Raw genomic sequence first — 27476 nt, forward strand, 5'->3', positions numbered from 1 at the left:
GAGCCACATGGAGCAGGAATCTGCAGGGAAATGGATGCACAGAAGGTGGAAAGGGTCAAGCCCTGCAGCCTCTTGGGGCTGTGTAGACACAGTGTGGTGGCCCCCTCAGATGGAGGGAGCTGATGGAAAATGGAAATATCCCCAGCTGGCATGGCTGGCATCCACATTTGTCTGAAAAAATGCCCTTCAGGGCACTTCTCCTCCCTGGTTGGAGCTGCTTGGCTTCCAACCCATCTGGGTGATTTGCCAGCACCAAGCACTGATTCACTGACCTCCAGCATGAGCTAGAAATGGGTTCTTTAAAGGAAAAATAAAATCTGTTGTGGGATTCTTGCAGGATGGGAGTGTTTCAGAGTAATTTAAGTGGTTTTGTGAGGGAATTGTGAGGTTCCTGCCCTTGAGGAGCTTCTGCAAGGGAGCCAGATTGGGTCGCACTTGGGTGCCTGGTGGTGTCTGACCTCTCCTGCTCTCCAAACTCTGTATTTCCACAGGGGGTTGAACTAGATGGTTCTTGGAGGTCACTTCCAACCCAAATTATTCTATAATTACAGAGTTGTGGAATGGTTGAGTTGGAAAGGATCTTAAAACTCATCCAGTTCTATCCCAGACACCTCCCACTATCCCAGGCTGCTCCAAGCCGCGTCCAGCCTGGCCTTGGGCACTGCCAGGGATCCAGGGGCAGCCACAGCTGCTCTGGGCAGCCTGGTCCACACCAAATCTCACCCTTGGAGCTGTTCAGACCCCAGGGGCAGCAGGAAGCTTTGTCCTCTTGTCCTGTTTGACAAAGAACTGGAAGCAAAATTGTGGTGGTGTTCCGAATGTGGCTGTGGGATCTTAGGTCACAGTTTTCTCCCATTTTAATATAAAGTTTCTTATCACATACCAAACATTCCTTACACCAAACTCATGGGCGTGGTAGGAACTTCTCTTAGACCCTTAAGTCTCAGGCAGGAAAATTTTGTAGATTTTTTTCTTTTTTGTAGATTTCCAGCTGACAGAGGAAATTTCTGCTGGTGGCTGCTGGGCCACCACGTGCACATTCAGTTGTGCAGAAGGAATCCCAAAAAAACCCAGTCCCAACTTTCTCCATCACTGTTTTCATCTGCAAGGTCACAATTTCACAGTGACCAACTCTTGGAGAAGATTGAGGTGCTCTGAGTGGTGGTTTCAGGTTTTAATCTGACCTGGGAGTGTCTGAGGCACATGCTGCTCACTCATCCTTTTTTTGTTTTCACTCTCAGGCTGGAAAATTGCAACATCACTTAATACTATGTATTATTTATTATGTTTTTATTACTAATATCATCATCAGAATTGTTCTGCAAGCAGAAATTGTTAAATGATGGCTCTGGATGTTTTCCAATGTCCATAACCACACCTTTCTCTTCCTCTTGCAGATGAGACTCCCATTATAGCTGTGATGGTGGCCCTGTCCTCCCTCCTAGTCATAGTATTTATTATTATTGTTCTGTACATGTTGAGGTAAGAGCTGCTTTAATGCTGGGTTGCCTTGTTTGACAGAAACAATTCCTGAATGAACAGGAATGAGCCTTTTGTGCTGTCTCCCAAGCTAAAGGCTGACACAGCTGGTGCTTTGAAAAGAAACCTGTAAGGACAATGAATGAAAATGATGTTTGGGGTTATCTGGTGAATGATGCTCATTCCTTTCTCTGCAAAGCTGCTCCTCCTGTGGGGGATTCCTGTTCTGCCTTTCAAAATGTCACTTTTAGCAGGGTGGATTGAACTGAAGCCCTGTCAGTGTTGGGAAAAGCAGGTGAAGTTTCCTTTTGAGGCTGCAAATGATGGATTGAGTAATCCAGGGAGGCTGAACACAAAGTCCTTTCAATGTGTTATTCCTTGATTCCCATTTTCATAGCAAGCAGGATCCAACATCCAAACTGATTTGGGTACTAAACCTCACATGGTCCCTGTGCACCTTTCACTGTGAATTGCAGGAGCTTTGTGAGGAGTGTTAGGTGATGCTGTAATTGAAATTACAGCACAATAAAACCTTCTTAGGTCTATTTTTTAGAATCCAACCATCTGCCCTGCTCAAAATGAAGCATTTCCAGCTCCTGAAAGCATAACTAAGAATGTCTTTATTCACCTGCAGTAAACATTTTAATTTACTCACCAGTTTGGTGATTAAGTAAGTCTTAAAAAAAAAAAGAAAAAACAATTTCCTTAGCAGTGGAAAACTCCCCTCTGTCTCCTGGCTGCAGGCCTGCCCTCACAGCAGTGAACCTGAGGAGAGTTTTGCCTCAGGAGTCCAGCAGCAGCAGAGTTTGAGTCCTTCCCACCTGGCTTCCAGCCCTGACAGAAAGGGTTTGTGTTCACTGCCCAATGATTCAGCAAAACTCCAAATTTCAGGCAAAATGAGCATGAGCAGCTGCTCCAAGTTAACAGCACATGGAGCAGGGATTTGCTGCAGGACAGATCAACCTGGGCTTTGTGTGCTCTGCTGGGTCAGCCCAGGGAGCAGGGACTCCTTGGGGTGTCCTCTGCAAAGAGCACCCTTAAAGCTTCTCCTGGTTTCCAGCTCTCTCTGGGCTCCTGCAGCTGTTCCAGATGTGCTCAGTGAAAAGCTCTGCTCACAGCAGGATTTCAGAGCTCCTGCAGCCTCCTGGAGCCACCAGCTCATCCATGAAGCCTTGAGAAAGTGTGGCAAAAAAGGGAAAGCTCTTTGGGTGCTTCTAGATGGTTGTGATTATATTCATAGGTTCTCACCTGTAGTAAGTTGAGTCAGTGTGTTGTTATCAAAATCATCCTTTATTCCTGTGTGGCCTTCTCCACATCATTGTTGTTCTTTTTCACACAGTAACAGGCAGCTGGATTAAACCTGGTTTGCATAAATCCTTTGAGCAAACTATAGAAAAGAGTTTTCTTCCATCATAAGGAAGAAGTGAGATACTGCTACTTCCAGAAGTTTTTTCTGCTCTTCTTATTTTTCTGCTGTTAGATCAAAGTAGAAAATAGGTAAAATCTGAACCAATAACTTCCTTTTTTGAGAATTTCAGATTTTTGCTACCTTTTAGTGTCCTACTCCTTTGGTCAATATTCATTCTTACTTAGGTCTCATCTGGGAGGGGACCTGGGCTTCCTGCTGGATATTTACTGACTTTTCCACCCCAATTCTCCTTGGCAGGTTCAAGAAATACAAGCAGGCAGGGAGCCACTCCAACTCCTTCCGTCTGTCCAACGGCCGGACAGACGACACAGGTGAGTCCACCTGGTGCCACACAGGCTCTCCCCCACCTCTTATTTTTGTAGGCAAATATTTTTTTAATTCCTATTTTGTTGTTGTTTCCTGACCTCCCTTGTTCCATGTTTTCCATGGTTTTGGCAGACTCTCACAGAATGAAGGTTTATTTCCCAGCTTTCGTTCCACTGATTCAATGTTTGCCCTCAAGTGGTTGATATTAAAATGGGTGATCACTTCCAAAATCACTACTCACATTCCTCTTGAGTTTTCACAGTGTTTATTTGGCTCAAATGAGAACCTTTTTTGAAAAAAAACCCACATCTTTGGGGAATAATTAAACATTTTTTCTGCTCTTTCAGATTAGTATGGTCTCTGATTAAAACTCAGAACTTGACACTAACTGTGGACTCCAAACTAACACTTCCAGGAGATAAAAGGGAATACATTTATTTTCATTATAAGAACATTTATGTACCTCCTAAACATGCACAGATGCATTTTAAAGCCTTGTATAATGTCTAAATTATTCTGCCACTGAGCTGTGAGCCAGAGCTGACATTGAGGGTCTGAAGTTGGGCATCTCCATCCATGTGTAGGCACTGATTAAGATCTGAGGAGGCCTCTTAAACTCAGTTCAGATGCTTTTTCAGCACTCCTTCCACATAAACCAAACACCTTCTGAGAAGCACTAACTGGAATTCAGCACCTTTTTTATTTTATGTTGGCTGCTAAGACCTTCCCTGCCATCTTAGCTCACTGTAAACGGAGGTGTGAACTTCATAAATGCTCAGCTGTGTTGCTGTAACCCTCACATGGCCTTTCTGGGCTCTGCTGAGCAGCACAAGCAGCAGCTGCCTCTGCTGTGCCCTCCTGGGAATTGTTTCACAGTGCTGGTGCCAGACTTTCCATGGGAGAGAGGGAGAAGTTGGAATTCAAAGCCAGGTGGTCTCCAAGCCCAGCATTGACTTGTCCTCAGTGCCCTGTCCTGCCTCTGGGAGAGTGTAGATCCCAGAGTGTTAATCATCATAGGATCACTGATTTTTGGGGATTGGAAAAGTCCTTTAAGATCATCCAATCCAGCAGCACTGCCAAGGCCACCACTGACCATGTCCCCGAGTGCCACATCCACAGGGCTTTTGTAGCCTTCAAGGGATGGGGACTCCCAACAGTGCCCCAGGCAGCTTTGCCAGGGCTGGACACCCTTTCCATGACAGAATTTCCCCAAATATCCACCCTGAGCCTCCCCTGGCCCAGCCTGAGGCCGTTCCCTCTGCTCCTGTCCCTGTTCCCTGGAGCAGAGCCCGACCCCCCGACTGTCCCCTCCTGTCAGGAGCTGTGCAGAGCCACAAGGGCCCCCCTGAGCCTCCTTTGCTCCAGGCTGAGCCCCTGCCCAGCTCCCTCAGCTGCTCCTGGTGTCCCAGACCCTTCCCCAGCTCCATTCCCTTTTCTGGACACCCTCCAGCTGCCCAAGATCTTTTTGTGAGAAGCCCAGAAGTGCCCCCAGGACTGGAGGTGCCCCAGCAGTGCCAACACAGGGGACAGGCACTGCCCTGCCCCTGCTGCCACAAGCCAGGTGTCACTGTGCTCAGAGCAGCCTGGTCTGGTGGAAGCCAGTTGGACCAAGATGCTCTTTAACATCTCCTCCAACCCAAACCACTCTCTGCAGACACAAGGACAACCCCAAAAGTGGCACATGCAGGATCCCTGTGCTCCCCTGGGCATGGCTGGGCAGTGCTGGCCATGGGGCACAGCTGGTGGCACCTGTGACCCCTGTGTGAGAGACAACTGCTCACTTTGAAAATTTAAAAAGGTTTATTAAACCTTGACAAAAATACAACCAAGGACTACATAAGGAAAAATTCACAGCCCCTCATGGGTACCACATGGCCAGTTCATCTTCAAGATGGATGCTCAGTCTTTTATACCCCTGGGGGTTGCATCAGCCAGCCCTGGCTCCTCCCAAGGTCTGTCAGTCAGCTCTTCTGTGCCATTTATCAGTGGAAGCTGCTTTCTTGTCACTGGATTGGAGGTCAGGTGTTGCCATGGCTCACCCCCTCAGCACCCCCAAGCTTTTCCATTCCCAACTGCCCCATGCCAGGGACACCTGTGCAGCTTCTTTGTACCTGTCCTGGACAGCCCAGGCTGTCTGATGGCAGCAATACAGGGGGGAAAGGGAGCTATGGGGAGAGCAGAGGACATCTAAACCACAATAACATAACCATACATCACTAAAGCTTTTCTTAATAGTCACACAAAGTCACCCCTTAATTGTGAGAGCCAATTGTCGCCACGTTTCCCTTCACAGAGAAAAGCAAGGCCCAATTCTTCCCAAGAATATTTCTGGGTTTCACATTCTCTGAAACCTCAGAGAAAGGAAAAACAATTATTATGTCATTTCCTGCTCCTGTGTTGTTCAGAAGTGGAATGCATGGTGGAAGATTGTTTACCTGAAGGGAATTGATAATTGGATTCTGGTGTGAGTGTTTTGATTCACTGAGCAATTGAATCCAGGTGTGTGTGTGTGTGCTGGGACTGTCGGGACAGTCACAAGATGTTGTGCACTGGAGTGCTTGGCAGATTCAGTTTAGATGTAATGTAATATAATATAGAATAAAATAGTATAATAAAGTAATTAATTAGCCTTCTGATAAGATGGAGTCCTCCTCATCATTTCTCCCCACCTCCGGGGTCATCTTGTTACTATAGCATTATCCATCCATGATAGTTACTATAATGTTACTATCCATGCATTATAGTTACTATAATGTTACTATCCATCTATAACAGTTACTATAATGTTACTATCCATCCATTATAGTTATTATAACATTACTATCCATCCATTACAGTTACTATAATGTTACTATCCATCTATAACAGTTACTATAATGTTACTATCCATCCATTATAGTTATTATAACATTACTATCCATCCATTACAGTTACTATAATGTTACTATCCATCCATGATAGTTACTATAATGTTACTATCCATGCATTATAGTTACTATAATGTTACTATCCATCTATAACAGTTACTATAATGTTACTATCCATCCATTATAGTTTTTATAACATTGCTATCCATCCATTACAGTTACTATAATGTTACTATCCATCCATAATGGTTTCTCTAATGTTACTATCCATCCATTATCCATCTGTAACACCTGGGTGTCCTTGCAGAGCCCCAGAGCATGCCCCTGCTGGCCCGCTCGCCCAGCACCAACCGCAAGTACCCTCCCCTGCCCGTGGACAAGCTGGAGGAGGAGATCAATCGCCGCATGGCCGATGACAACAAGCTCTTCAGGGAGGAGTTCAACGTGAGTGCCCCTGCTGCTGCCCTCAGGGGTGGCTTTAGGGTCTGCTTCTTGGTTTGGAAGGACAGGTGTGTGCTAAGGAAGGCAGGAAACCCCCCTGAAATGGGAAATGTAAGCCCACTCCCTCCCAATTGTTGTGATTTTGAAATTAAGGGGCTCTGATGTCGCTGTAGAGCGCGACAGCACGAAGCACCAAGACTCCATCAGAAGGGTGCCTAAGAGAGATTGATTATAGCAACATGTTGCCTTTATGGTTTTTCAAGATGTTTACATTTATTTCACAGACACGTTCACTGCCCATTGGTCATAAGAAAGAAACAAAGTTCTCAATAGATGAGCAAGGAGCCATGTCATTCTGTGAGCCAGTGAAACCCAGTATCTTTTAACTTTCTCTCTTCCATCACATTGTCATGGGGATAGCCTTGGTGTCTTCCTCAAGAGAGATATGGGGCTTTCCTTATCTTTAGGAAGCCTTTGCTGGCTCACAAGAACAGCACAAAATGCCTTTCCTACGCTCTCAGGCAAAGAGATGGGAGCAGGAAGCACAGAGGGCAGGCTCAGGGTGTCTGTCCTGGAGCAGGTCTGAGTGAGACACGTTGTTCTGGCTGTCTTCAGTGAGCTCTGCTGCACTGTGGGGGTGCTTGGGCTGCCCTGCTGCTCCTCTCCAGGCTCCAGCCTGGGAGAAACCTTCCTGCAGTCTCCCTGCCCATGGAGGGGCGTGGAATGAGGTGATCTTTGAGGTCTCTTCCAGCCCAAATCCCCTGGGACTCTGTCTTGGTTTGATATGCCAGGTGTCTGCCAAGGAAGGCAGGAGCCCCCCTGAAATGGAGAATGTGAACCCCCTCCCTCTGAATTGTTATAACTTTGAAATTAAGGAGCTGTCAGGCAAAGATATGGGAGCAGGAATAACAGTTCTTTAATAGGGAAGAAAATAAAAATAAAATAAAAATGCAGTAATACAAAACAACACTGACAGATTCAGAACACAACCTGCCCCCCTGTGTGTCAGGGTGGTGGCACAGCCCCATCCCATGGGGGCTCAGCCCTCCTGCAGTGCCAGCTGTGGCTCTGCTGGAGCAGGGATCCTGCACAAGGGGGGAGTTTTCCTCTGCAGCCCCAGGGCTGCTGGAGATGGGCCTGGGCTCCCTCTGGCAATGCAGGGCAGCAGAAGCTGCTCCTCTGGCAATGCACTGGGCAAAGGCTGCTGTGCTGTCCCAAACCTCAGATTGGATCCAGGTAGGAATGCTTGGCTCCTCCCCTGGGCGCAGCATCTCCCCATGGGATGATGGAATTGGATCAGCCATGCAGGGACACTCACTGGCCATGGACAGAAGAGAATTAATAATGAATGGGCCATGAAGAGCAGAGATCTCCTGGAGGGAGGATTGGTTGTGGAAGAGATAAAGAAAACTGCCCAATGAACAGCAGAGAACTGCCCCAGCTCTGACAGATGGCAAGAGAATACACATTGCCTTGCAATCTGGGACAGAGGGTTTCTTATAGGCTGAGCAGTGCAAGGGCTGATTCTGTCCTTGAATCTGTGACAAACTGTTCATCCTCATGCTCACTGCAGAAAGCAGAGGGTTTCTAGCAAACAGCTTTTCAGAGTTACATTTTCCTGGGTTCAGGAATGATCCTGGATGTCTTGAGGTCTTCCAGAGCTCCCCTGCTTGTTGGTTGCCTCCCAAGCTCTGCCCCCCCCCCTCCCAGTCCTCATGGCCTTAAATCCACAATCAACCAAAAGAAAGCTTTGACAGAGAAACAGGAATGAGCCCTCTTATTTCAGTGAGCTGTTAACCCTGAAACACAATGGTGACAGTGTGTGGGACAAAGGCTGGCCTTCAGCTGTGAGGAGTTCAGGCATTGTGCTTGTCCCCCAAGCCCAGAGCATTTCTTCAGGGATGGCCACAACCTCTTCTTGACATTGCTGGGCCTTGCAGCTTGTGACAATGGATGTGTTTTGGCTTGTCAATACAAAAAGAATGGAATGGAATGGAATGGAATGGAATGGAATGGAATGGAATGGAATGGAATAGAATAGAATAGAATAGAATAGAATAGAATAGAATAGAATAGAATAGAATAGAATAGAATAGGGGTAGGTTCAGTAAGGTTGGAAAATATTATCTCTTTTCCCAACTGATAATCTCCCTTTAAGATTCTCAAGTCCAACCATTAACTCAGCACTGCCAAGACCACCACTAAACCATGTCCCCAAGTGCCACATCAGTGCCACATCTACACTTTCGGCTTCTTTAACACTTTCAAGGATGGTGACTCTACCACTGCTGGGGCTGGTCCTGGGACTTGACAACTCTTTCTGTGAAAATATTTTCCTAAATATCCAATCTTAACCTCCCCTTGCACAACTTAAGACTGTTTCCTCTCCTCCTGTCCCTGTTCCCTGGAGCAGAGCCCAGTCCCCCCCGGCTGTCCCCTCCTGTCAGGAGCTGTGCAGAGCCACAAGGGCCCCCCTGAGCCTCCTTTGCTCCAGGCTGAGCCCCTTTCCCAGCTCTCTCAGCTGCTCCTCATCAGACCTGTGCTCCCAGCCCAGGTCCAAGCCATGATATGACACCATGAGAACGGGGAGAAGATTAAAAAAAAGCCACTGCACTTTGTCCAGCTGCTACAAAACTTGATCCCTTTCCTGGTCGTGCTGTGATGAAACCAAATAGGTGCAATGAACGCCCAGGGAGGGGGGCTTTTAGGGTTATAAATACCTGATTGCCCTGGACACTTCCTGCCATCCTGTCAGCTGGAGGAAGGGATGGTGGATACCTCCAGAACATTCTTTGCTGTTCAAAGAGGATGTGGAATAACAGTGCTGGGGACTCACCTCCTGTGCTCGACTGGGAAACCCAGGGACAGTGTTCCCTGTCACCCCAGCCCTCCCCCCCCACCAAAGGCTCCCTGGGGCTGCTCCTGCCATCACTGGGTGGGCTGGGGTGTTGGGGGCTTAATCAGGTCACAATTAGCAGCACTGTTAATGGAGGAATCTCACAGGAGCCTCTGTGGACAGGAATCAGGAATGAGCTCGTTGGTGCTGCCGGGTGGGTTCAGAGCTGGAGGCTTTGCTGCCACCTCGTGTCGATGGATCAGGAGATTCCAGATCTCTTTCCAGAGGGATTGGCTCTCTCTGGTCCAGTCCAGCTATTTAAATGGTCACTTGGAGCATTGCTGCTGGGGTGGAGGTGAGGGGTGTGGGTGGTGGGGACACATCCAGAGGGGCAGGATGCTCAGATGTGGCATTTTCCAGCATATTTTTCCTGCTGTGCCATGAAAACTCATGGAAAACCCTTTTTTTCCTGCCATTTCAGGCTCTCCCAGCGTGTCCCATACAGGCCACGTGTGAAGCTGCTTCCAAGGAGGAGAACAAGGAGAAGAACAGATATGTGAACATTTTGCCCTGTACGTGTCAGAGCTGCTTGGATGGGGGGGGGGAAACACTCAGGGGCTCCTGCCAGGGCTCCCCATTCCTGGTTTTGGGATGGGCAAGGGCACAGATGAGGGCATTTCATCTCCCAGGTGGGTGGCTGAGTCTGCTTTAGCTTTGGATACCTGGGAGGAGAAGCTCCATGGAGCCAGGAGGCCATGGAGAGTGAAAGGAATGGGAAATGCCAGAAGGGACAACTCTTGCCTGGTGGCATTGGGCAGTGGGCTGGTTTGGGGTGTCCTCAAATATGCACTATGTAGGAAAAAAAATACCTTGGACAAGATCTAGGACCTCTCTGGGTTTGAGCAGGAGGAATTTGGGGGCATAAAGGTGTTTTTGCAGCAGAGCCAGGAGTGTGGGCTCCACTCCAACACCTGGATTCTCACTAGGCCACGTGGCAGCAGAGTGGAGGGGGTGGTCTTTAATGCAGAGTTTTAATTTCCCTTCAGATGATCATTCCAGGGTTCACCTGACTCCTGTGGAAGGGGTCCCTGACTCCGACTACATCAACGCCTCCTTCATCAATGTGAGTTTTGGGGTGTGAAGGGGAGATCCCTGCCAGGAGCAAAACCAGGCAGGCTTTGGAGAGAGCTGGGGAACCACTCCTGCTGGAGCTGGGCATTTCTGATCAACAAACAGCTACGATTCTACGAAAAATCGTAGAATCTTTGAGGTTGGAAAAGCACTCTAAGAGCCACAAGTCCAAGCATTCCCCCAGCACTGCCAGGCCACCACTGAGCCATGTACCCAAGTGCCACATCCACATGGTTTGAAATCCTTGAAGAGGGTGGCCAGTTGATCATCAGTGCTTCCCAGGGCTGGGTGTGGGAAGGGGATGGAGAAGAAATCAAGGAATCCAGCTGAAATGGAAGCAGCATTGCCCTGCTGTGCCCCTGGGAGGAGATGGGTCCTTTGTGGTTGTCACCATGTGGCTCCAATCAGCTGGAAGGGTCATGTGAGAGATGCAGGCACGTGAAGCAAAGCAAGACTCAAAAGAGCTTTTTCCTTCCCTCCCCAGTAAATAAAATACACAAAACCAGTCCCTATGAGTTCTACAGCCCCTCTTTTCCAAGGATCAATGCTGAATTTTCACATGATGCTCTGGATGCAGGGTCTGACTGCAGTGGAAGGGCTGTCAGATACGACTTCATTAGTGCCTTGTGCCAACAAGTGGGGTCATTCCTGCATTATGTGAGCATGGGGAGAGTTCCTGTGGGAAAACAACCCTTTGCATAAGGATTTTCAATGATTTCAGCCCATCTTTGGAGCTGATTCTCCCCTCAGAGGCTGCAGCCCCTTCTCTGCACAAGGGAGAATGAGCAGCAGAGCAGATGCCAGCTCTGTTTGTTCCTGAAGTAAATGCATTTCATGGCTCTTGTGTTAGAGAAATATTAATTTTTCTTCTTTTTTCTTCTCTTGCAGGGGTACCAAGAGAAAAACAAATTCATTGCTGCACAAGGTAAATTCTTGACTATTCCCACTGCTCTGTTGGGGGCAGCTGGGCTGGGTCCCTCTGCTCAGTGGAGCTGTGCCTCTCTACCCACAGCACAGCATCTTGCAGAGCTCCCCTGGTCAAAAGGAGGCCTGGCTGCCCCACAGGTTGCTCCCAAAATTATCTTCCCAGTCAAAGAGCAGTGCTGGATGTCTTGATGGACAGAGTGAAGTCCTTCCTGTGCAGTCCCATTGCTGGAGGGTGTTGTGAGCTCTGGAAATTCTGCCAGGGAGCTGCTTAATTAAATCCCCCAAATCACAGAATCATGGAATGGTTTGGGCTGGAAAGGACCTCAAAGCTCATCTCATTCCACCCCACTGCCATGGACAGGGACACCTCCCACTATCCCAGGTTGCTCCAAGCTCCCTTGAACACTCCCAGGGATGGGATAGAGAGAAACATCCTCATGATCTTCAGAAGTCCAAACAGATCCCTAAAACCAAAATTCCCACTCACAGGGTGGGGATCATGTCAGCAACAGGGTGTTAGCTGCCCATGGGAGTGCTTTGTGTTTCCTCTCTGGACTTGCCAGTGGGTCAGGGCATTCCTGGCCAGTTTCCCTGGCTCTGGCTGGAGAAGGAGGCTGGATCAGGTCCCTCAGCACTTCCAGGCTCAGGTTAAGCTTTGGCTCTGCTGTTCTCTTGGCTCACCCTGAGCCTCAGGCTTGGCAAGGCAGTGTAGGCTGAGTTAGCTTCGTGTCTGGCAGGCAGCAGGGAACTATTCCTGTGCCACACTGAAATGGGATCCCATGGCTAAAACCCAAAATCCCAGGGCAGGACTCTGGGACAGCCACAATTCCCCCGGGTGACCTTGGGCAAGTCCCAGGCTCTGTTTGCCTGTTGTCCCTTTCCTGAGCTAAATATGGAATTCCTGACCATAAAACAAATCCAGATATTCCAGGTATTGTATGATAGGATTATTCCTTGGATCAGGCATACCCAGACACCACAGCACCTCCAGTGACCTATTGGCAAAAAATGTGTTGGATCATCCCTGACGTGTGACCTCACATGCTGAGTTTTGGCCCCAAATTGTAAGAGGTTGATCCCAAAGAGGACTTTTTTGTTTTTTTCTTCCCCTCAGGACCAAAGGAAGAAACAGTGAACGATTTTTGGAGGATGATTTGGGAGCAAAACACAGCAACAATTGTCATGGTGACCAACCTGAAGGAGAGGAAAGAGGTCTGTGCCAGAAGGTTTCACAGGCTGGGATTTGACCCTATGGGCATGTCCTGGAGCTATTCCCAGCCTTGTGAGGGCGTCCAGAGCTCACCTGCACCTGTTTTTTCTCCTCCCAGTGTAAATGTGCTCAGTACTGGCCAGATCAGGGCTGCTGGACCTACGGGAACATCCGAGTGTCCGTGGAGGACGTGACCGTGCTGGTGGATTACACCGTGCGCAAGTTCTGCATCCAGCAGGTGCCAGCCAAGGGTCACCTCCCCATCCCTTCCTGTCCCATCCCATCCCTCCCTTCTCCACACTGGGCATCCCAAAGGTCTTGGCTCAACTCCTCCAAGGCTCTGTGAGAGCAGAGTTGGCATGAAATGAGCCCCAGCACCCATTTTTAAGCAGAGTTGTTAAGAATTTATTCCTCCCAAAAGCCTGTTCACAGTGGTACCACATGGCTGTGCTGAGAGCAGGGAAAATGAGGGATGCCAGGGCTGAAATTCCATCCTGAAGTACTCCAGCACTTGCTGTAAGCAGTGTTGGTTCCTGCTCTCACCCACAGACACTTAATGCCTGAAAATAATCAGATTTATCCCCTCAGCTGAGACAAAATCCAGCACTGTATGTGTTGGGTTTGATTGCTTTCCCATCTGTCACCACATTTCCTTGTCCTCCAAGGAGACTCCGGGTGTTTTAGTCACTCTGTTTGTTTTCCTGCCTCTCTTGGAGGCAGGCAGGGAAGAGTTGGTGCCTGTAAACCTGTCTGGACTTTGAGGATGATCCTCCTGAGCCTCATTCTTCACTCCAATGGCCTGAATTGTGTGTGTTTTTCTCCCCTGCCTTTAATCCGAGGATGATCTGGCCAGAGGAGTGGGAAAGGATGGAGGAGCAGCTTCTGTTTGAGCTTGTTGGGGATGAAATATGGCAGCTGCTTCCAGGCTGGATCCACAGGCTGGCATCTCACACCCCTCAGATGTGGTGGGATGTGGTGCTGGGTGGTTAAAATGTCATGTTTTTAGAGACTGATCTGTCCCAGAGCCTGAGTCCATGCCCTTTCAGCTGTGGATGCTGCTTAAGCTCCATCTTGGGTCTGCAACTCCCTCTCTCTCTTAATTTTGGGGGAAGAAGGGAAACCACCTGAGTGTTTCTCCTTAACCTGAGTCCTCCTTTGCCCTGCAGGTGGGAGATGTCACAAACAAGAAGCCTCAGCGCCTGGTGACCCAGTTCCACTTCACCAGCTGGCCTGACTTTGGGGTGCCCTTCACCCCCATTGGGATGCTGAAATTCCTGAAGAAGGTGAAGACCTGCAATCCCCAGTATGCAGGAGCCATAGTGGTGCACTGCAGGTGAGTCTGGGAAAGCATCTCCTATTTGAAAGGATTTTTTTATTTTTTTCAGTCAGGTCTTTTTCATTATCTTTATTTAAATTTCCTATGTTAAACGGGGATGTTCCTCATGGGGACATGCAAAAAAATGCATGAATTGAAGGAAGTTCTTGGAATCAGTGATTTTAGGGTGTTACAACTCATCTGGAGAGGTCATTTGGATTGGCTGGGTGCTGAGTGAGCCAAGGTGAGCACTGGTGGCATCTCCCTTGGCATGAGAAGATAACATCCCTCTTTGGGAGGAGGCAGCACTGACCTGACAGATTGCCTGGAGCAGTGGCCAAGGAGATTGGCCTCACCTGGAGTGGTTCCAGGCACAGCAGCAACCTTGAGGGAGCCACAGGGGGTTCCACATTGCAATAAGGAGAATCCCCATGGTTAAAGGCGGAGATGGTCACGTTTGCACCATCCCATGTTCATTTTTTTTCTTCCTGGGAAGCAAGAAGAAAGGGCACAGATGGGCAACCAGCCCTGTATGACCCTCTCTGCTGGTTTCTGCTCTGCCTCAAGGGGAAGGGGATCCCAGTGCTGAGCAGGTCCTTTCCCTGGAGAGCTCAGCATCCCCTTCCTCTGCCCCAAACCAGGCCATGGCAGAGGGTGGAGCTGGCTGTCCTTGTCCCAGCCAGGTGCACTGTGCTCCCCTTGCCTTATCTCTGTCTCCCACTTGGGGTTTGGTGACTCCCCAGCTGATTCCAAGAGCTTTGTCTTTATTTCATGTCTCCTGGTCTCATTGAAGACAATCCAGCACCACTCCCACCATGGGCATGGACACCTCCCACTACCCCAGGCTGCTCCAAGTCCTGTCCAGCCTGACCTTGGGCAGTTCCAGGGATCCAGGGACAGCCACAGCTTCTCTGGGCACCCTGAGCCAGGGCTCCTCACCCTCAGAGGGAACAATTCCTTCCCAATATCCCACCTAACCCTGCCCAGAGAAGGAATTGGGGTAAAAGTGAGAAAAGTCATGGCTTGAGACCACAGAATGATGGAATGGTTTGGGGCAAAAATCCCATTTAGTGCCACCCACTGCCATGGGCAGGGACACCTCCCACTATCCCAGGCTGCTCTAAGCCCTGTCCAGCCTGGCCTTGGGCACTTCCAGGGATCCAGGGACAGCCACAGCTTCTCTGGGCACCCTGTGCCAGGGCCTCCTCACCTTCCCAGGGAAGAATTCCTTGCCAATATCCCACTTAACCCTGCCCAGAGAGGGAATTGGGGTAAAAGTGAGAAAAGTCAAGGCTTGAGACCACAGAATGATGGAATGGTTTGGCAAGAGACCTTCATTCCCATCCAGTGCCACCCCCTGCCATGGCAGGGACACCTTCCACTGTCCCAGGTTGCTCCAAGTCCATCCAACCTGGCCTTGGGCACTTCCAGGGATCCAGGGGCAGCCACAGCTGCTCTGGGCACCCTGTGCCAGGGCTCCTCACCCTCCCAGGGAACAATTCCTTGCCAATGTGCCAACCCTTGTTGTGCAGTGCCGGGGTGGGACGCACGGGCACGTTCATCGTCATCGATGCCATGCTGGACATGATGCACACGGAGAGGAAGGTCGATGTCTACGGCTTCGTCAGCCGCATCCGGGCCCAGCGCTGCCAGATGGTACAGACAGATGTGAGTGTGCTGCTCCTGCCTTGCCCCTCTGGGCAGGCATTTCCTTCATTCCCTTCACCCACTCAGAGCCTGTGTGAAGGTTGTGCCATCCCTCCTTTTGGGTGATTGTCTTGGTTTGGAAAGCCAGGTGTGTGCTAAGGAAGGCAGGAGCCTCCCCTGAAATGGAAAATGTAAACCCCCCGCCCCCTCCAAATTGCTATAAATTTTAAATTAAGGGGCTCTCAGGCAACAAAAATTATGGGAGCAGGAACTAACAGTTCTTTAATAGGGAAGAAAATAAAAGGATAAAATAAACAATGCAGTAAACTAAAACAACACTGACAGAGTCAGAACTCGACCTGACACCCTGTGGGTCAGGGTGTTGGCAGCATCCAATTGAAATTGTGGCTGCAGCCCTCCTGCAGTGTCAAGGGTGGTTCTGCTGGAGCAGGGATCCTGTAGAAAAGGGTGTAGCCTTCCTCTGGAAATCCAGTGGAAGAAGAGGCAGCTGCTCCTCTGGGAAACCCAGTGGAGAAGCTGTGCTGGTGTCCCAGGATAATCTCCAGATTATATCCAGGTAGGAATGCTTGACTCCTCCCCCTGGGCTCACATCTCCCAGTGGGATGCTGTAGTTCTTATCAGCCATGCAGTGACATTCAATGGCTGTTATCAGGGGATTGATTGAGATCACTCAGAGAGAGAGATAAGGAAAACTGCCCACTTGACAAAAGACAGCTGCCATACAGATGGTAACAGAATACATCTTGCCTTGCAATCTGGGACATCTGCCCTCAGGGCAGGCATTTCCTTCACTCACTCAAAGCCCGTGTGAAGGTTGTGCCATCCCTCTTTTTGCGTGATGCTGCTCAGGTGGGGTCTTCACAGGGTCCTCCTCTTTTTAATCCCCTTTGTAGAATCATTGCATCATTTAGGTTGGGAAAGATCCTTGAGATAGAGTCCAAGGATTCCCCAGCACTGCCAAAGCCACCAATGATCCATGTCCCCAAGTGCCACCTCCACATGGCTTTTGCAGTGGTGGTGCCAGACTTTCCATGGGAGAGAGGGAGAAGTTGGAATTCAAAGCCAGGTGGTCTCCAAGCCCGGCATTGACTTGTCCTCAGTGCCCTGTCCTGCCTCTGGGAGAGTGTAGATCCCAGAGTGTTAATCATCATAGGATAACTGATTTTTGGGGATTGGAAAAGTCCTTTAAGATCATCCAATCCAGCAGCACTGCCAAGGCCACCACTGACCCATGTCCCCAAGTGCCACCTCCACATGCCCAACCCTGGCACAGCTTGAGGCCATTCCCTCTCACCCTATTTCTTGTTTCCCCCTGGCTGTTCCCTGCTGTCAGGGAATCTTGTGGAGCCAGAAGGTCCCCTCTGAGCCTCCTTTTCTGGAGATTTGGAGAACATTGTGTCACATCTGCTTTGCTTGGTGTGGTAAATAAAGAAACAATCCCCATTTGGTGCCAGGAAGGTCGTCTCTCACTTTCCTGGGGTCTCAGAGGGTGGGCAGGGGGGTGGTGGCTTTTCACCCAGCATGCCCTCACTGGATATGGAACATGGCAGGGGAAAAAAAGCAAAGTAACTTGTATGGGAGAGGGGGAGGTGTAGTTATGAGCAGTGAGAACAATTTTAAAAAGGAGCATTTCAGAGAGACTCAGACTTGCTTTTGCTCCTTCCTTGTCCCTGCAACCCTGCAGATGCAGTATGTGTTCATATACCAAGCACTTCTGGAGCACTATCTGTACGGTGACACGGAGCTGGAGGTGACCTCCTTAGAGATCCACCTCCAGAAGATCTACAACAAAGTGCCAGGGACCAGCAGCAACGGGCTGGAGGAGGAGTTCAAGGTGAGTGTGGCTGTTGTCCTGTCCTGGTGGATCTGCTGGGATGGTGCAGGGATCACCTGGCACTGGGGGGGCTCTGAAAATCCCCTCTGCTTTGCTCCTTGCCCTGCAGAAGCTCACTTCAATCAAAATCCAGAATGACAAGATGAGAACGGGCAACTTGCCAGCCAACATGAAGAAGAACAGGGTGCTTCAGATAATTCCATGTAAGGCTTGTTTGGCTGAGGGTCTGCTGGGTGTGGGGGCAGGAATTGGGCTGGAGAAATGGGACAAACAGGGACCTTGTGATGTTCAAGGAAAAGGGCAGAGTCCTGCCCCTGGGGAGGGACAAGCCCAGGTACCAGTCTGGACTGGGGTCACCCAGCTGGGTGGAAAAGCAGCTTGGAGGAAAGGACCTGAGGGTCCTGACAGACTGCAGCCTGAACCTGAGCCAGCAAAGTGCCCTTGTGACAAAAGGGACAGTGCTGGCCTGGGCTGTGGGAGACAAAACTCTTCCAGCAGGTCCAGGGAGGGGATCCTGCCCCTCTGCTGAGCACTGGGGAGGCCACACCTGGAGCACTGGGTCCCAGGACAAGAGAGACATGGACAGACTGGGGACAGCCCAGGGAGGGGACTGGGAGAGCTGGGACTGCTCAGAAGGAGAAGAGAAGGCTCCAGAAAGGGCTGGGAGAGCTGGGACTGCTCAGAAGGAGAAGAGAAGGCTCCAGAAAGGGCTGGGAGAGCTGGGACTGCTCAGAAGGAGAGGAGAAGGTTCCAGGGGCCTCATCCCTGTCCATGCACACCGGCAGGGAGGGTGCAGAGAGGACAGAGCCAGGCTCTTGCCAGGGGTGGCCAGGGACAGGACAAGGGGCTGTGGGCACACACTGACCACAGGAGGGTCCCTCTGAAGATCAGGGAACACATTTTGCCTGTGAGGTGCTGACACAGCTTGCTCAGGGATGTTGTGGAGTCTCCAGCCTGAAGATACTCAAACTTTCTCTGGACACAGATGGGCAGCCAGCCCTGTATGACCCTCTCTGCTGGTTTCTGCTCTGCCTCAGAGGGGAAAGAGTCCCAGTGCTGAGCAAGTCCTTTTCCTGGAGAGCTCAGCATCCCCTTCCTCTGCCCCAAACCAGGCCATGGCAGAGGGTGGAGCTGGCTGTCCTTGTCCCAGCCGGGTGCACTGTGCTTCCCTTCCTTTATCTGTCTCCCACTTGGGGTTTGGTGACTCCCCAGCTGAAGGCCATGCAGGTTATCCCAAATCTCAGATGGTTTTGTTCTGTTCCAGATGAGTTCAACCGAGTAATCATTCCAGTGAAGAGAGGGGAAGAGAACACAGACTATGTGAACGCTTCCTTCATCGATGTGAGTCTTCTCCAGTCTTCTTCCCAACTTCTCCCAATGGAAACCACCTCATGCTGCTTCCTTTGGGAAGAATTTATCCCAAACACCCATTTTATGGGTTTTGTACAGCTCCCTCCATGTGACTTTGCTTTGTGTCACTGGGTGGTGCTGGTTTCTTTCTCCAAGAAACCCCCAGGTATATCCAGCTCCTTGTTGGAGAGGAGAGCTGGAACCTGAGCAGAGCCTCCAAATCCTGGGCTCATTTCTGCCCCTCTGGGCTCTGCTGATGGCTGTGGAGAAAGGATCCATGTATCCATGGAAATAACACAGCACTGGCCATTTGGTCAGAAAACATCCACCAGATTAGCTTAGGGAGCAATACACAATCCCAAAACCTTGGAGAGGAGCCAGGTCAATCCCATTACACCTGTCTGGGTGGTGGCAGGAGGAGAGGCAGGGAGGTTAAGTGCTGTCCTCACTCTGAGGAGGAGATAAGTGATTGCACATCCTTCTCTGCTGAGCAATCCTGTGGACTCCAGGGAGACATCTCAGATGAGTATTGATCTCCATGCAGTGATGCCAGTGCTGGCCAAGGCACAGACCCTGCTCTTTTCCAGCCCAATTTCTGTTTTCCTCTCCCAATGACACAGGACTCTTTTTTTTTTTCCCAAAAAGGCAATCACTGAGTTTGCCACTAAAACCAGTTTATTCCCAGTTCTAACATCCCTAATTAATTGCTCCCTGAAATCTCCTTTGCTGGGTGCCTGCTGTGGCTGTGGGAGCAGCCAGGAGCAGCTGCCTTGTTGTTCATCCAGATCAGAAAATTTCCATGGCACGTAAGCAATTTGGGCTGAGGATTCAATTTCCTGCCTCTGCTGAACTTTGCTTGAATGACAAACTCCAAATGACGAAGCATCTGCAGTCACAGCCTGCAGGGAGGGCACAGGGGAGTCACAGGGGTTTGGAAACAAAAACTCTTTGTGGCTGTGGAAGAGCCAGAGTCATCCAGCCTTCCTGCTGGTTTTCACAGATCATAGAATGGTCTGGCTTGGAAGGGACCTCAAAGATCATCCAGTGCTGTTTAGTTTTGCTTGCTTCTTCCAAAAATCCCTGTGGTATTTTCAGGGTCCCCGGTGGCAGGAAGGAAATGATGAATCTGACTCCATGTTCTTAGAAGGCTAATTCATTATTTTATGATATTATATTATATTAAAGAATGTTATACTAAAACTATACTAAAGAATAGAGAATGGATACTTACAGAAGGCTTAACAAAATAATAATAAAAACTCATGACTGACTCCTCAGAGTCCGACACAGCCTGACTGTGATTGGTCACTAAGTTAAAACAATTCACATGTTGGATAAACAATCTCCAACCACATTCCAAAGCAGCAAAACACAGGAGAAGCAAATGAGATAATATTGTTTTACTTTTCCTCTGAGGCTTCTCAGCTTCCCAGGAGAAGAAATCCTGGCAAAGGGATTTTTCCAGAAAATATGATGGTGCCAAATCCCCAATAAAAGTTGTACTTGGAGCTAAGGCAAAGCTCTGCTCCAGCACTCAGAGCTTGCAATATTGCTTAGATGTCCTGGAAACCCAAATGGATCAAGCTGGGTGTGTGTAGGGGATGTGATCCTCCCAAAATTGAGCTGAGCTTGGTGGGTCAGCCATGTCCAAGAGGTTCCTGCTGCTGGTTGCACTGACCCTGCTCCCAAATTCCAGGGGTATCGCCAGAAGGATTCCTACATCGCCAGCCAAGGGCCGCTGCAGCACACGATAGAGGACTTCTGGAGGATGATCTGGGAGTGGAAATCCTGCTCCATAGTGATGCTGACAGAGCTGGAGGAGAGAGGCCAGGTAAGCTCCCAGGATGAGCTGCACTAAACAGCAGGGAGATCAATAAATGGATGAACAGCAGGAGTTTGGAATGGGATGGTAGTTAGGGTCCTTCCAGCCCAAACCAGGCTGTGATTCTGGGAGTTTCTGAGGTCTGTGGGATCCCACTGTTAGCATTCAGAAACACACAATCACAGAATGATTATAGGCAGGTGCTTTTATTGAGGAGCTCTGGGTGTCAGGGGTACAGACCCAAATCTGACTCCAACATGGGTTCAGGGTCAACACTTTTATACTCTTATCATTATATAACTACATGTTAATTATTAAACTTACATTGTTCTGTTGTATCCATTGATCTCATCCAAGCATGGATTCTTGTAATCTCCATCAAACCCCCCAAAGATCATTTCTCATGATTCTTGTTACTGTGGGGGTACCAGTTGTTGTTTTTTCTGGGTCTGGATTGAAGGCACTTGAGATGGTAGCTCATGTTCAGACTCAAGTGTTTATTATTTCTTATCAGTAAAACAGTCTCACTACTGTGAGTTCTGCAGCTTTTCATTAGAAGGTGCAAAATGGCCAACAATCTCTTGTTCCAAGGTCTTTTAAAGCTAAATTATCCAATTAAGAGCTGACACCTGGATTATTTTCCCTTTTAACCCAATAACTGATCCCCAAGAGCCCACAATGCAGACTTTTCTGCCCAATTACAAAATGCCACCCAAACCCATGAAGAAGGAGGAAGAAGAAGCATGAGGAAGAAACCCAGGATGACACCCTGTGCCCTCCATCTTGCTGCCATCCACAACACACTAAAAATCCCAAAACCTCAATTTCTCACCCAGTGACACACCTGCACTGCTCTCTAGAATCTATTTCACACTTTTGTGGATTCTAGTTTATTTTGAAGTCTGGGAAACTTTCTCCATGAATGAGGGTCAGAGTCAGTGCTGCCCTGGGGGTCAGGGCACCCCAGAGCAGACAGAGAAACATTCCCTGTGTGCCCTGGGTTTCCACAGGTACAATTCAACAATAATCATATGCAATTACCAAACAATCATTACATTTAACAATCATATCATTTATCATAGTCATTAAATGATTATACAAGTGCAGTTTCACATGATCCAGTAAAGCTCAACACCACCTGACGTTGGGCAGCTGCCAGGAGATTCTTCTATCCAAATCCATGGGAAGAATAGAGGGTTTGTCACCCTGTGGCCTCCTTTGTAAGAGCCTAAATGAGAGATGTGGGACTCCAGGGGTTCTCCAAAATGCAGTTTATCCCATCCAGGAGTTACAGCAGTCCAGGGTGGTGGGTGACAGAGCCTGTGCCTACAGCTGTCAGCTCCAGCTGCAGGCAGGCCTGGAGACCCTGAGTTTAGGTCACAATGCATTATAGACTTTTCTTTTGGTCACAATGCATTATATACTTTTCTTTGCTTAGCATCTTCATTCAGTAGAACCAATCTAGACCTTAACTTTATCTCTAGCCTATCATAACTACTGTAATTACCATATTCATGTTACTGTTCTCCAATCACTATAAGTTAGTGCATTACAGTTTCAGCCAGAAGTTGTTTTTCAGTTTTCTTGCCGTAGAAAATTCTGAGACCTTTTTTCTACTTGCAACATTTGCTGCCTTGTTTGCCTGTGCTCTCTTTCTGCTTGGTAAAAACATCTTCTTGTTTGGGGTGGGTTGATCCTTTGCTCTAAGCCATGCAAACCCCTTGTAACTCACACACCCTTTGCCTCCTTGGTTATCCAGCAAGACTGGCTCAGCAATTCTTTTCTTCTCTATCAAAACTTGCTTCCATCTCTATTCCTTCTTCATATTCTACATCCAAAAATCTTTCAGCTAAACATACACATCTGTGAGACTTTCTTGTCAAAACTTTCATCCTTCCCAACCCTCCTGTGCTGCCTCCTCAGGAGAAGTGTGCCCAGTACTGGCCGTCCGACGGCTCCGTGTCCTACGGGGACATCACGGTGGAGCTGAAGAAGGAGGAGGAGTGTGAGAGCTACACAGTGAGGGACCTGCTGGTGACCAACACCAGGGTAAGAGCCTGGCTGCTCCCCCTGGCTGTGGTGGGTGGTGGTTGAGGGTCCCCAGGACGAGGGAAGAGATGAGAATCTTGACTCTGTGTTTCAGAAGGCTGATTTATTATTTTATGATATATATTATATCAAAAGAATATTATATACTAAAACTACACTAAAGAAGTAGAAAGGATTTCATCAGAAAGCTAGAAAGGAATGAGTAATAAAATCTCGTGACAGACTCAGAGAGTCTGACACAGCTGACTGTCATTGGCCATTAATTAAAAACAATTCACATGCTGGGTAAACAATTCTCCAAATCACATTCCAAAGTAGCAAAATATGGAGAAGCTTCCCATCTTCTTAGGAGAAAAGATCCTAGCAAAAGGATTTTTCAGAAAATATGTCTGTGACACCTGGAGACCTCTGCGTGCTCCTGGGTTTCACTGCCATGAGCCCCTGCTGCTGTTCCATCAGCTCCCCATTGTCCCAAAGGGATTTTATCCCTGTATCCCTGTCCTGCTGCTCATTCCTGCTGCCCTCACCACCAAGCCTCCTTCCTGCTCCTCATTCCCCACACTTCCCTTACTCCTTGCCCTGGGAATGCCACTCCTCCACAAGCAGCTTTCCTACAAGGATTTTGTTTGCTTCTTCCAAGAATCCCTGTGGTATTTTTGGGGTCCCCCATGGCAGGAAGGAAATGATTAATCTGACTCCATGTTCTTAGAAGGCTAATTTATTATTTTATGATATATGATATGAAATGATATGACATTATATTATGCTATATTACGCTATACTAAAATTTATCTCCCTCCTGCTCCCCATTCCCCACATTTCCCCTACTCCTTGCCCTGGGAATGCCACTTCTCCTCAAGCAGGGATTGTTATCCCAAAGCCCTGAACCCCCAGGGTTCCTGGGTACAGATCCCTCAGCCTGACCTGGAGCTGTGCCCTCCCCACAGGAGAACAAGAGCCGACAGATCCGACAGTTTCACTTCCATGGCTGGCCAGAGGTTGGGATCCCCGGGGATGGGAAGGGGATGATCAACATCATTGCAGCGGTGCAGAAGCAGCAGCAGCAGTCTGGCAACCACCCCATCACTGTGCACTGCAGGTAAAGCCTGGCTGGAGCAGCTGGGCCACCCCTCTGAGGGATCTGCTCCACCAGGAGCTTGGGAGATGGTCAGAATCCCAAACTGTGTCCTGGATAAAATGGGAGAGGCTGGGGTGTGGTATTTTTGGGGTGCCCCGTTGTTGGGAGGAGTGATGAATCTGACCCCATGTTCTCAGAAGGTTAATTTATTATTTTATGATCTGTATTAAATTAAAGAATGCTATACAAAACTATACTAAAGAATAGAGAAAGGATACAGACAGAAGGCTAAAAGATAATAATGAAAAACTCATTATCTCTCTAGAGCCCTGACACAGTTGGATGGTGATTGGTCATTAAATAAAAACAATTGACATGAAACCAATGAAACAATCACCTGTGGGTAAACAATCTCCAAACCACATTCCAAAGCAGCAAAACACAGGAGAAGCAAATGAGATGAGAATTGTTTTCCTTTTTCTCTGAGGCTTCTCAGCTTCCCAGGAGAGAAATCCTGGGCAAAGGGATTTTTCCAGAAAATGTGACAGTGACACTGGGGCAGGGCTGGCTCCTCCAGTTCTCCAGAGCTTCCCAGGTGGATTGTCCTCTGGCAAAGGCAGCAGGGGTTTTCCCTCAGCTCCTGGTTTCTCTTTCCCAGTGCTGGAGCAGGAAGAACGGGCACCTTCTGTGCGCTGAGCACTGTCCTGGAGAGGGTGAAGGCAGAGGCCATCCTCGATGTCTTTCAGACAGTCAAGAGTTTAAGACTACAGAGGCCACACATGGTGCAGACACTGGTAGGTGCCTTCTGACCTGCCAGAACCTCAGCAAGGATGGGCTGGGGGGCTCAGTGTTGAGCAAAAACCTCTTTGGTGGAAGGTTTTTGCTCTCCATGGAAGAGGGAGTGAGGGAAGGTGTGGGTTCATCATCCCTGGAAGTGCCCAAGGCCAGGTTGGATGGGGCTTGGAGCAACCTGGGACAGTGGAAGGTGTCCCTGACCATGGCAGGGGGTTGGAGCAAGGTCATCCTCAAGGTTCCTTCCAACCCAAACCATTCTAGGATCCATGATTCTGTGAGGGTGGGCCAGGAGCTGTCTCCCCTTCCTCTTGTTAAGGCACCAAGGCACCTTTTAAGCACTGACAGAAGTTGTAGGAACCTCCTTGGGCACATCCTCAGCCACAGTCCATACATGAATGAGCTGAAACTCCTGGAGAAGTGCCCTGGAGTGGCTGTGGAACCCTGCACATTGGTAGAGTTGGGGCTAGGTGAGGTCTTGCAAGAGGGGTTTGCTCAGGGCTTTAGAAGGAAAGTCTTTTGGGGTCCAAACAGAACCTCAGAGCAGGAAGGGGAAAGCAGAATTTCTTTGGCCATGAGTACCCCAGGAAGGGTTTGGGGGTCACAGGGAGGTGGGACCTGCTCTGGACACCTGCCCAAGCCTCAGGTGCTGTCTCAGGTGTGGATTTTCCTGCTGTGAGCCTGTTCTCTCTGAAATCCCACAGGAACAGTACGAATTCTGCTACAAGGTGGTGCAGGAATACATCGACGCCTTCTCAGACTACGCCAACTTCAAGTGAAGAAAACAGGAACAAAAAATCCACACCCACCCTCCCTGAAACAAATGACAGAAGAGTTGCCTTCTTTAATATTTTGTAATATTCTGTTTGTTAATATACCCCCCCAAACAAAACAAAAACAAAACCTATGTGTATATATCTTAACTGTTTTAGAGGTTGGTACCATAAGCTTCATATTAGCTGGAGATTTTATATGTAGCAAAGTGTTAGTGCAGATACTGTTGGCTCCTTTTTTTCCAATGTTTTATTGGGGAATTAAATAGCTTGATGTTTGGATTAATATTGTCATACCATCTCTCTTCTGGAGAGTTGATACAGGCTGTTATTTTGTTTGTAAATCTTTTTTTTTTTTTTTTTCTTGAGGGAGTAAAACCTTTTTAAAAAAAAAAGGAAAGAAAGATATCCTGGATCTCATCTGAAACAAAACCTAAAACCCCTCCACCACCACAACCCCACCAGCACAAGCTTTTCCAAACCTGCAGGGAAATGGTTTCACATTTTTCTGCTGGTCAGCTCTAAAAAAAAAAAAATAAGGAGAAAAAAAAAAAAAAGCTTATTCTGTGTGTGTGTTTATATATAAATACCCTCATTTTTGTACCAAAAGCTAAAATACTTTCCTCCCTCAGGGTCAGGCCACCATGTACTGCTGGTTTGGAAACTGTAATTGCCACACAGCAGCACCCAAATGTTGGGATTTCAACCTCAAAAAAGCAAAGCCCAGAAAACCAAAAGGATTTTTGCTCCCTGAAGGAAAGGTCTGTGTGTTTGGAGCTGGACTTTAGAGCAGGGATTGGGGCTGGCCCTGTGGCCCTGAGCTGAGGGTGCTCACTGCCATCCCTGCTGGGGCTCTTGGCACCAGCTGAGCTCCATCCCCAGCTGCTGGAGGAGATGTCAGATTATTTTTCCTGGCACTCTGAGAGATCTCAGAGTGAGGGAATGGTTTGGGGTGGGAGGGGTCTCATAGAATATCCAATCCCATATCCATGACAGGGACACCTTCCACTATCCCAGATCTCTCCAAACCTCATCCAACCTGGCCTTGGGCATTCCAGGGATCCAGGGGCAGCCAGAGCTTCTCTGGACCCCCTGTGCCAGGGCCTGCCCACCCTCCCAGGGCAGGATTTTTCCCAAATCCCCACTCCAGGCCTGTTCCCTTTCAAGAAGAATCCAAAGGCTCAAGAAATATCCTGAGGAGCAGGGGTGCAGCACTTGTATATTAGAAAAAAAAACAGGTTAATATTGATAATTTTAATATTTTTCTTATGAAGAGAGGCTGAGGAAGCACCTTCCTTGTTCCTCCTGCACTCAGGGGCACCATGGCCAGGTTAATGGGGGAGCTCCATCCCCTCTGCAGGCACTGGGAGAACTGGTTTGGAGCAGAGGCTTCACCCCAAGGATTTCTCTGGGCACCCCAAACAGTACTGGGGAGCACAGGGTGGGTGGAAGGGCCCAGGAATATTGACAGGGATGTTCTAGACTCAGGATATAGGGTTGAAATCTAGGAAATTCTAGGTAAAAACAGCCCAGGAGTCAGAGTATCCAAGTTTTTTCAGCTTTTTCCATCCAGGCAGGATTCAGTGGAGGCACAAAGGCAATGGGGCACCCTCAGCCACCCAAAACACCCCCAAAAAAGTTGTTTTGCTGCTGCCATCATCCCCACTGCATCACCTGGTACCCCTCATGAGCTCCAGCATCACCCCATTGCCAATTAATTCCAGCTCCTAAATTCTGGGGGCTTTGGGCCAAGGCTGTCAGTCACACTCAGAAATAAATCTGGTGGCCCCAAAGAAATGGGGACCCTCCTTGAACAGGGGGGGATTCATTTGTCCCCACAGGTGCTCCACCCAGGAACATGGACCACCCCAACAAGTCCCTCCATTTCCCCTTTTTTCCTTCCTTACCAGGATCTCAGGGGGTTTGGGGAAATTTTGGGGTGCCAGGAGCTGCCTTGAGCTTTTGCCACAGCATCTGCCCTGGCCCCATCCTGCATCCAACTGCAAATATCAGAGAGATGAGCAGCTGCTGGAGATAATCCAGGGCCAGATCCTGCCTAAATCCCCTTCCTGAGCTGGGAGTTGTGGGCTCCATGGCCACTGCCAGCATCCAGCCCCACTTTGGGGGTGACATTTGAAATGGGGGGAGAACCAAGGAAATGGGGGCTGG

General features: G+C 48.9%; 1 protein-coding gene across 3 annotated transcripts in view; it reads left to right on the top strand.

Moving 5' to 3' along the window:
- The window catches only part of PTPRA (protein tyrosine phosphatase receptor type A), a 127428-nt gene extending 101835 nt beyond the window's left edge, over window positions 1-25593 (top strand). For all 3 annotated transcript variants that reach the window (XM_036382238.2, XM_054514643.1, XM_036382240.2), the window contains 18 exons: window positions 1398-1482; window positions 3146-3219; window positions 6389-6525; window positions 9840-9930; window positions 10405-10481; window positions 11378-11414; window positions 12531-12628; window positions 12745-12864; window positions 13793-13959; window positions 15474-15609; window positions 17294-17443; window positions 17553-17646; window positions 18708-18784; window positions 20490-20624; window positions 22539-22664; window positions 23612-23763; window positions 24401-24536; window positions 25239-25593. In XM_036382238.2, coding sequence (XP_036238131.1) covers window positions 1398-1482; window positions 3146-3219; window positions 6389-6525; window positions 9840-9930; window positions 10405-10481; window positions 11378-11414; window positions 12531-12628; window positions 12745-12864; window positions 13793-13959; window positions 15474-15609; window positions 17294-17443; window positions 17553-17646; window positions 18708-18784; window positions 20490-20624; window positions 22539-22664; window positions 23612-23763; window positions 24401-24536; window positions 25239-25313 — 1967 coding nt within the window. In that variant the 3' untranslated portion in view covers window positions 25314-25593. The remainder of the gene's footprint in view (window positions 1-1397; window positions 1483-3145; window positions 3220-6388; window positions 6526-9839; window positions 9931-10404; window positions 10482-11377; window positions 11415-12530; window positions 12629-12744; window positions 12865-13792; window positions 13960-15473; window positions 15610-17293; window positions 17444-17552; window positions 17647-18707; window positions 18785-20489; window positions 20625-22538; window positions 22665-23611; window positions 23764-24400; window positions 24537-25238) is intronic.
- Window positions 25594-27476: the final 1883 nt, after the last annotated feature.

Source organism: Molothrus ater, chromosome 4 (assembly GCF_012460135.2).
Source record: "Molothrus ater isolate BHLD 08-10-18 breed brown headed cowbird chromosome 4, BPBGC_Mater_1.1, whole genome shotgun sequence".
Classification (NCBI taxonomy): Eukaryota; Metazoa; Chordata; class Aves; order Passeriformes; family Icteridae; genus Molothrus; species Molothrus ater.